This window comes from Lolium perenne, chromosome 3 (genome assembly GCF_019359855.2).
Source record: "Lolium perenne isolate Kyuss_39 chromosome 3, Kyuss_2.0, whole genome shotgun sequence".
NCBI lineage: Eukaryota > Viridiplantae > Streptophyta > Magnoliopsida > Poales > Poaceae > Lolium > Lolium perenne.
Window position 1 is genome coordinate 165470662 of NC_067246.2, and position 9715 is coordinate 165480376.

Sequence of the window (9715 nt, forward strand, 5' to 3'; positions counted from 1 at the left end):
CCAGAGACTTGCTAATCTCGTCCTTGCCGTGGACGGCGATTTGGTTAGATGCTGTAATGAAGAGTAACGCGCATCGGGTACGATCCAGTTTCTGCAGGAGTCGTTGTTTGTTCGTTGTGCTTCGCCGACCGGCCAAAATTGCTCTATTGGAGAGCAAAGTGCTGATAACGTGTTGTAGTATAGAGAGAAGAGACACAAAGGAATGGAGCAAATGATTCTCTTGTTTCATTGCAATGTGGGAGATCCACTTATATACAGACTGAAGGGGTGTGTTGGGGAGACACCTCTTCCCCAACAGACACCTCCTGGGAGGCATCCCTCCCATACACAATTGATCACATGTATTATTTCCTAACAGTTAGCACAAATACTTTGTACCAAAAGGACAGGGCAACATTCAAACTAATCTATGTGAAGCACAGGTGACCAAATGACAGCAGATCACATTACACACAACTTCGATAAGCATTATCTTAACCTACAATTCATTGAACATATCACTCCAGGAAGCTCGGCACACTAGAAGCAGAGTCAAACATTTTTTAAGACCGCTCTAAATCTTCAGAAGACAGCATCAGATCACCCACGCTTGCGCCTTCCCTGCAACATTGTTCACAACTAATTAGCAGCAGAATCCTCTTTCAACAGGTTTTCAGATCCCTGTGTAAGTGGTGGGATGGGGTTGGGATGGGGGATGTTTGGCATACCGAGCCCACATAATCATCCATAAGGGACTGACGTCGCCTCTTGGATGAATTCACTGGAGTTGTCTCACCGTCTGAAACCCTTAATGCAGGTCGCTTCGTCGGCGTCATGTTCTAAGTGACAAAAGAAATATACAAGACCAGATAGGTCAGCACAATTAGTATAATCATAAACCATTCATTAGCATAAGGCTGTCTATTTTTATGATTCTAATACTCCCTCCGATCCATATTACTTATTGCTAAAATAGATGTATCTACAACTAAAATGTTTCTAGATACATCTATATTAGCGCCAAGTAATATGAATCGGAGGAAGTACTTGGAAACTATAACTATGAAGTACTTTCAAACGACTAATGTTGAAGAACTACCTTAGCAAGCCTTTTGTCCTTCCGTGCCTGCCTTTCCTGCTCATCATATTCCTGATTCTCTTTCTCAACTAGACGGATAAGGGTGTCACATCGCCTAGACAACTCTTGCGTAGTTCTGGACTTCACAAACCAATCAAATCGGAACAAGGGTGACATGCGAAAGGCAGCTTTAAGATCATCCCAGTTTCCATAACCAAGTTTGTGCACCATGCATAGCTGAAATATAACGAGTGGTGGTTAATCAAGTCACAACATGAAGCAGTATGCATCAAAAGGGAGAGGGCATACCATAAAACGGTCACATTCCTCATTATAGAACTTCCCTTTATTTTGGCCATACTGGATTTTCAACTCTAACCATGGGTTCTTATAGCGGTCCAACTTCTTTCCAATGGCCCTCATAATCTCATCCTTGCGGCTTATCCTTCCCTCACCCCTTTCAATGTTTTTAATAATTCTATCATAATCTGATTAGAAAGGACAAACCTAAATTAGTCAGAACAAACATTTATTTACAATTCATCTTTCAGCGAACAAGCAATCAGTTCCTTAATATCAATCATGTCTAATGAATTGACTTACCACTCAGTTCCTTGTATCTCTCCATGAAAACTTTAGCATATCGCTGAACCTCTTCTTCTGTCTTTCCTTCCATCTCAGAGGATATACTCTTGATGTCATTGCGACCATATTTCTCACATGCGCGAATAAACGTGTTGAAGTCTCTCCTCGTCCATGTAGCAAAACCCTGAAATTTGCATCATAGTAAACAAGAATGTCAAGAGAAAGTTCAGAGATGATCGATGCCCTCTATTATATTGCATGTATCCAACCTCTTCCAATAACTGATCCTTCTCCTCCTGCTCCTCCGCAGTCAAAGGCTCCAACTGATCTGAGTGTTGCAGAAGAAAATATAATCAGCACAATCTTACTAGATAATGTAGTGCAACTTAGAGAAGTAAGAGTTAGCAGTACCTTCATCTTCACCATCAATGGAATCTTTCTTCTGGTTGGCTTGCTACAATGTAAATATTAAGTTAGGCACCAATTATCAATGACAACTGAAAAACAATTGACTAGTGGGGGAATAATGAAGCCTAAAGAGACTGTCAAATGGAGCATAAAAGCAGAAAAAAATGTTTGAGTGATTAAGATGCTCCTCAACATCTAGTAGAGAAATTACCATGAGGTACCGGACTTCCTTTTCATACAACTCATTTAACCTTTGATTGTTAAAGAACTGGAAATCATGCCTAACATTAACACATAAACAGTTAGTAGACAATACCAAGGAACAAAAGGCATTGATTTTTTAGAAAATCAAAATGGACAGTTGCACTTACAAATGGGGCATTCTTGGAATCCGTGGTTCCCTAGGTTTTGCTGGTGCTCCTTGACGAAGTGCTTGCTTAAAGTACTCAGACTCTGAGTAACTACAAGAACAAGTCAAAGGTAAATACAAGTAACAGTAGAAAAACTTAATGCAGTACACCAAAAAGAGTCCCATACTTCCTCTTCCTCTCTCTCCTAGGTGGCTCGATCCAATTGTCACCAACAATTTTCTTAAAATCAGCCTTGCTCTCCTCCTTAAAGAATTGAAAGACAGAGTCAGTAAGTACTGGACAAGACACTTAACTAAGTTGCAAGCACAAGATCAATGGGACAGATCATTACCTTATCATCATCAAAATCATATAATTCAGCAGCTGTGGAGAAAAAATATGTTTTCAGAGACATTGAGAGAGAGAGAGAGAGAGAGAGAGAGAGAGAGAGAGAAGTCTGTACTATCATCCATTTTGAACTTAATGGCATCCTCAGTGAATTTTTTCATTTTCGCATCAAGTTCTGCTGTTGTCTCTTCTCCTTTAGCTATAATTCTGTCAATATCCTCATCTGTTATTGTGCTATCCTTGGAACTGAACACCATTTCAGCACCAAATCTCACCATCTGCAACAAATCATCCTTATTGACAGCTGCACCGAAAACAATAATGTCAGAGTCAGACTATTCCATATCATACTAAAGCAGAAAACCATTCAGAATAAATCAGTAACCAGCAGCAAAAAAAAATCACTTTTCTGTTCTGACAATCGTCCTTGTTGAATGACCAAAGCATCCAATGCAAGCTTCTTGTAAGCTCTCTCAATCACCTTTTCCTCTATGGTGTACTGCAATTTAGTTTCACCATTAGATACCTACCAAAAGTAGTATTTTCATACTCTTAACTTAAAAATAGAAAACCTCTGTGCAAAATCGGAAAACTTGAACTTCTTTCTTTTGGCCTATCCTATGTGCACGGTCTTGAGCCTGAAGATCAGCTTGTGGATTCCTGCAGAAACATTGCAATATAAAAGACATAAGATTCAACTTCTAGGTTTCAAATTTGCAGTCTAACAAAACAGCGTACCAATCACTGTCATAAAGAACCACAACATCAGCGGTGGCAAGGTTGATACCAAGCCCACCAGCCCTGGTTGATAGCAAGAAAACGAACTTCTCACTTCCTGGCTTGTTAAATGCATCAATAGATGCATCACGATCTTCTCCACCTGTATTTCCATCTATTCGACAATATTGATACCCTCTGTACATAAGATAATCTTCCAGGATATCCAAAAGCCTGGTCATCTGCAGGATAGTGATATGTCAAACAAGCAAAGTATTTTGTGGCAAATTAATGAGCTGAAACAAGGTGCACATGTTCAGTAACTAATGTGTGCCTGAAACTTAATATGCGATGGCTAGACTGCCATTTAATTCTGTGCAGCATAAGCTAAATAACCACCTGTGAGAAAATAAGCACTCTGGAGTCACGGTCCTTCAATTTGGGCAGCAATTTATCTAACAGAACCATTTTCCCTAGAGCAAAATCAAAAGAGTTATTACTACGCAACCAAAGAAGACATCATATAAAATTACGCCACCAAAATGGCCAGCATGATGAGCATACCAGCATTCTCAACAAGATGGTCACCAGTTGTGTAAGGTGGGCCTGGTTCTGCCCCTTGAAATAAATATGGATGGTTGCAGCACTTGCGTAACTGCATAGCTATGTTAAGCAACCTTTTACGTTCACCACCAGCATTAATAACCTCCAAATCTTTCTGAAGCAGAGCTCGATAGTACTGTTTTTGCATCTGAGACATCCCTACTTTAAGGATAGTTTCTTTTTTTGGAGGTAAACCCTTTTCGACATCAGATTTAAGCCTCCGAAGAAGAAATGGTCGAAGAACCTTAAAAAATGCAAACAGAAATTATATGCTGATTCAAACATAGTGGCATCCATTTTAAACGTGCTATATCCAATACCTTATGAAGCTGCTGAACAACCTCCTGTTGATCATTTTCACCAGAAATTTGAAACCACTCATCAAAGGTATCTGCAGAACTAAATATCTCAGGCAGCAAGAAGTTGAGTAGAGACCAAAGCTCATGAAGATTATTCTGCAATATTAAACTTCAGTAAGTGATAAAACTGAAAATAAGATTGAGGAATATAAATCAATATATTCAGCAATTTTAACAGGTAATGTATTATATAATATACAAAGAAACAGCACTGCCAAACATAACCCACCTGGAGTGGAGTGCCTGTGATGAGTAGACGGTAGTTAGTGCTAAAAAGCCTCATGGTCTTTGACAGAAGAGAGTTCTCATTTTTTATCCGATGAGCTTCATCAATAATAATGTAGCGCCAGCTAAAACGCCTCAATGCAGTTTTCTCTTTGATTGCCATTTCAAAACTGGTTACACACACATCAAATTTTCCTGGCTGTAGTAATTTCTCCCTTATATGATTCTGACCAAACAGTACTGAAATATAAGTAACATGCCAGCTGAAGTAACAATAATAATTCAAAAACATGGGTGTAAGACTAACCCTCTCTTCTGGATTTCCCAAGAATTTTACAGCACGTAAAATGGGACAAAAACGAGCAATTTCCTTCATCCAGTTACCAAGAGTGGACTTTGGTGCAACAACCATGTGAGGACCGGTTATTCCTCTAAATTCGTGCAGGTAACCCATCAGTGAAATGGTTTGAAGAGTTTTCCCTAGACCCTAGTGAAGAAATGCAGAACAGAGGATAAAGTCAGTAACTTGCATAAAACACTATTACCTTACTTATTGAATAAAATACAAAAGGGGTTGTAGTGAGTGCTTATTGTGTGGTTAGGACATCAAACATACCATCTCATCTGCCAATATCCCATTAATACCATTCTCATATAGCCGTATGAGCCAATTAAGCCCAGCTAGTTGGTAATCTCGCATTTTTCCATTTATGCCTGCAAAGCAAACATAATAACACAGCAATCTGGAAGTTGACATATGCTAGACAATAATTAAAGATGTAATCCTATTAAAAAGGATTTTGGTTCCATTAGCTGATTTTCATAATAGCAGGACAAGATAGTCTATTCTATTCACATATAAATAGAAAAGGGTCAATATTTCAGTAAATAAAACAAAGATCTATCCATTATATAGACAGTTCACATTTAATTAGAAATCAACATACAATAAAGATTTAGTGCCATGGATCTGGAAATCTAGAACTACAGATAATTTGATCAACCTATCAGAAAATAAAGTATTAAGATATTCTTTTTTGAAAATCATGGCATGCATTCACTTGCACATTTTAAATAAAAATATGGTCTGAGTACAACAGGCTAAGTTGCTAACCAAGTAACCAACCCAGCCTCCCCTCCTGTAACCTGCTCATTGCTGCTGTTATGGTGAAGACAGAGCTTGGCAGCTTGTCACAAGTTAAATAATGTGTTTGCGTCCTGGATGCATGGCCCAAAGGAGAACTAGAAGGGATTCAAGTATCCCTGAACTTTGCCATGTCAGCCACAAGTTGTACTAGTTGGCAACTTGGCATGCTACAGCTCCGAAGCACCGATACTTCAAAGTCTGCCGTGTCCACGTATAATACTCCGCCGATACTCCGATACCCCGATACACGGGCAATACACATATCTCAGGAGTATCAGCGTTTCCGATTTTAAAAAGAAAAAAAATACCGATAGACCACCGATACACCGCCTCCATCGACACGGTTAGGACACAGGAACATTGGGAAGCCCAATCAAAGCCCACTAGTGACCCTAATAGCCAGTGTGCTATCTATCTATTTTCTTGATTAACCATGGAAGTGGTTTGGACTGAGGCTTCAGGAGTGAGCGCACCGCCACCATCGCCGTCTGGAGTCACTCGCCGCCGCCTAGAATCGTCTCCCCGCAACCTGGAATTGTTCGCTCCTCCGCCGCCTCAGTCATTCTCTGACCTCACAAGTCATTGCATAGCATTTCATTAATTTTATATGTATATTCGCCATATCGCCGTATTGTAGTTTCTAGAATTGCCGAATCCCATATCCCCGTATCTGTATCGCCGTATCTGTGTCACCGTATTGGTGCTTCGTAGTGCTACAGAAAGGTTTCTTAAAAGTTTAACTTTATTATATGTTGGGTCCAAGTACAAAGGGGTTCCATGGAATTTACTCGCATTGGTACACTACTGATTTGAAGTTTATGTAAGAGATCAAATATATGTTTGCTTGGTTCGGAGAACAATGTAGATGATAAACAACTGCAGGATACAGTTGGTGCATAATAATAAACTGTTCAGTTATGTCGTGTGTGTACAAATTTATGGGATAATTCATCTTGTCATTTTATGGAACAAAATCCATGTAGCAAACAGAAAATATGTCACTTTAAGTCAGTTATTAAAGTGAAGGAGTGTGTCTTATAAAACAGCTACCAATGCTCAACAAGGAAAGGCTCACATGATGGCTGTGTAAGCAAACGTGTTCCGCCTGAACCAGCAAGTGCATCTTCCTCCTCTTTGAGGTACTCTTCATCTTCCTCCTCTTCTGTCATCTTTGACTCATGACGACCCCTGCAGTGTGACCCACCTCAACAACAAATAGAACAAAGATACAGAGGAATCTTGAAAGTGATTTTGCAGCACAGCATACAGAATAGCCAGAGTGTCACGATATGCTAAAAGCTATCACTAATATATGATAACATAAAATAACCTGCTTCAATTAACTTATATGTACTTACAGTCTAAGTCAACCAAAGAGCTAGAAATGATGTTAGATGACTGCGAACAAGAGGTAAATGAATGCCAAACAACAATAGTGCACCCGTTACTATTTCAAACTATTAAGTATCAACCAGACAAAAAGGCCAACCATATGCATCAGCAAACTTATCCAGCCAAATTGATCTATCTTGCATAATTTGTGGTGTATATTCATGACTGATTATAATGATGCATCAAGTTACAACTACTTGAAAGTTGAAAGTTGAAAGCATGATCAACCAATTCTTTTCACTGTCAGATAATAATGCATGACATGATCATGAACGCACATGGGTGTTATTTGGGGTGACATTGCTATCTTAGCACTACTCTCTTTGTACACGGTGAAATAGAAATAATTACTAGCCCATCATGCAACATTAGAAAATCCATTAAAAACCTATCCCCACCCAAAACCAGATCCATTCACGTCCAATGTGCCCCCATCGCCGTCATTTGCCAACATATGCATCCTCCATACCAAAATCAACCACACAAACTGACCCTGCACCACATGTGTATCTGCACTGCGTTAACTGTAAGTGACACGCTGCTGTTGCAACACCACCACTGCAGTAGGGCTGCATGCTCCTGCTGCTGTTGTGAGTAACACGCTGCAGCAGCAGTGGTGGTGGTCAAGGGAAGAGGGACCAAGAGACCACATGCTGCCGTTAGCAAACCCTATAACTAAATGATAGTTACTAGGGTATGAACAGGAGTGCAAATAGAAGTAGTGCCACGGAGTAACATTTTACAAATTTCATTGATGTTTCAAATTAGATCAGTGCACAGGTAGCTGCAATTTCTACTGGTCAAAGTAAGTATTAGAGTGGCACTAACATAGTAACAACAAATTACCTTCCACGTGACTTCTTCTCTTTAGATTGGCTTCCTTTTGCGAAGTGGGCAAATATTTCTGTCTGCTGCAATAGGTACTTCAATCGCCCTTTCCCTTTCGTGTTCTGTGATCAAAAGTTCAAAACCATGATGAGGATGCAATATACACCAAATAATGAGTGTAAGAGAAATCACATAATGATAAATCAACTGCAGATGGGCATTTGTATTCAGGGGAGCTTCATAAAAGAAGAAACATACCATGTCAGCATCAATGGCAGCATTCTGAGAATCTAATATCTCTTGGATTTTCTGCTTCTTTAATTTCTGGAGTTCTTTGAGTCTGGCTCGCTCATGCTTCCCTACCACTGGATTTCCAGCAGGGTCTTCAGCCTACAATCAAACAGTTTAGGAGCAAATAATGCAAATATTACCAAAGAAGTACTCTGATACAGCTCAAACATCAATGCAACCGCCATGCCATGCTCTTACTTTGCACAAGAATAAAAAAGAATGCAGGCATCCAGACAACTACTAATTCGTTGTAAGACATGGCTTCTTTTGAGTCCACAGCTCAGTAACATGGTAATCTCTACAAACTATTATATTTGTTATTATTTAGCAGGGAGTGCCTGTAAATTACTGAAGCCAGGTGTAGATAACTATCAACCAATCTAATTTATACCTAGTTAAAAATTACAGAACACTATAAGGACCCTGCAAGTCTAAAAAAAACTGCAATCGCTCACACGCACAAGTATTTAAGCATGGGGACCCTCACCCAAACCCTATCTACTCGCTCACCTCATCGTCGTCGTCCCCCACAGCGGCTTCGTCGTCCTCGGTTGACTGGGACTCCTCGTCTTCTCCGCCTGCAACAGCACCGCCATCATCCTCTTCGTCAGCGCCCGCGCCCGTCGTGACGGCCTCGATCTCATCCGCATCCACCTCTTCCTCCCCATCCCCGTCCGCCTCGCGGGCCGGGGCCTCGTCCTCCTCTTCCCCCTCCTCGTCAGATTCGGAGCCGCCGCCGTCGACCTGGTCCTCTTGCTCCTCGCCGGAGGAAGAGGCATCCTCTTCGTCGTCGTACTTCACCGGCTTCGCCATTGGAGCAAGGGTTGGGGACTAGGGTTAGGGCTTCTGAGACGCGATGCAGATTTAGAGTGCTGAATGGGGTTTTGAATCGTTTGGCCGGGTGAGCGGCGGTAGATATACAGAGTGCGGAGCGATTTGGTGCAGAAAGGGAGTGAGCGGCTCATTTATACGGGAGGGCTTGTGTGAAACGGAACGGGTCACCGTTCTGCGTTGGCGATTTGCGGTTGCGGGAGAGGATGGCAGGATGGGTTCCTCCATGCACCCGAGCTATTGACCTATTGTGAAGCTGCTTCGGTGGGTCCTAGCGTCAGGGTAAACACAAAGTGGCTTTTCGGCGGAACACGCTTACGAAGCTTATTTTGGACCTGGAAGTGGGAGGGAGATCGTTCCCGCCAAGGAGGAGATGGGTTTCACTTTTGAGAACTCCCGCCGCTTTTGGGTTTGGGTACAAGTCAGATACAGGTGGTTGGGTTCGAGCATGTTTAGGCCTTTAGGGGGCATCGGCAGCTGTAGCAACACAAAATTGCTTCTCAAGCGGTCAAGCCTAAGGGCATCTCAAACGCGGCGACTAAACAGACGTGTTGGACCATCCGTTTTAATCTGT

General features: G+C 41.3%; 1 protein-coding gene across 1 annotated transcript; it reads right to left on the bottom strand.

Annotated features, from left to right (window-relative positions):
- Positions 1-203: 203 nt before the first annotated feature.
- Positions 204-9271, bottom strand: LOC127323519 (probable chromatin-remodeling complex ATPase chain). Its single transcript, XM_051351634.2, has 25 exons — positions 8821-9271; positions 8278-8409; positions 8038-8141; positions 6875-6987; positions 5269-5366; positions 4960-5139; positions 4657-4878; positions 4389-4523; positions 4030-4312; positions 3865-3938; positions 3487-3707; positions 3321-3408; positions 3154-3247; positions 2864-3052; positions 2753-2784; positions 2588-2664; positions 2422-2511; positions 2262-2331; positions 2054-2096; positions 1912-1970; positions 1661-1826; positions 1367-1545; positions 1079-1294; positions 708-818; positions 204-600 (listed from the first exon to the last, which is right to left on the bottom strand). Exons 1-25 carry the CDS (start codon positions 9121-9123, stop codon positions 580-582), a joined length of 3300 nt encoding a protein of 1099 aa, XP_051207594.1. The 5' UTR covers positions 9124-9271; the 3' UTR covers positions 204-579.
- Between the last annotated feature and the right edge of the window lie 444 nt (positions 9272-9715).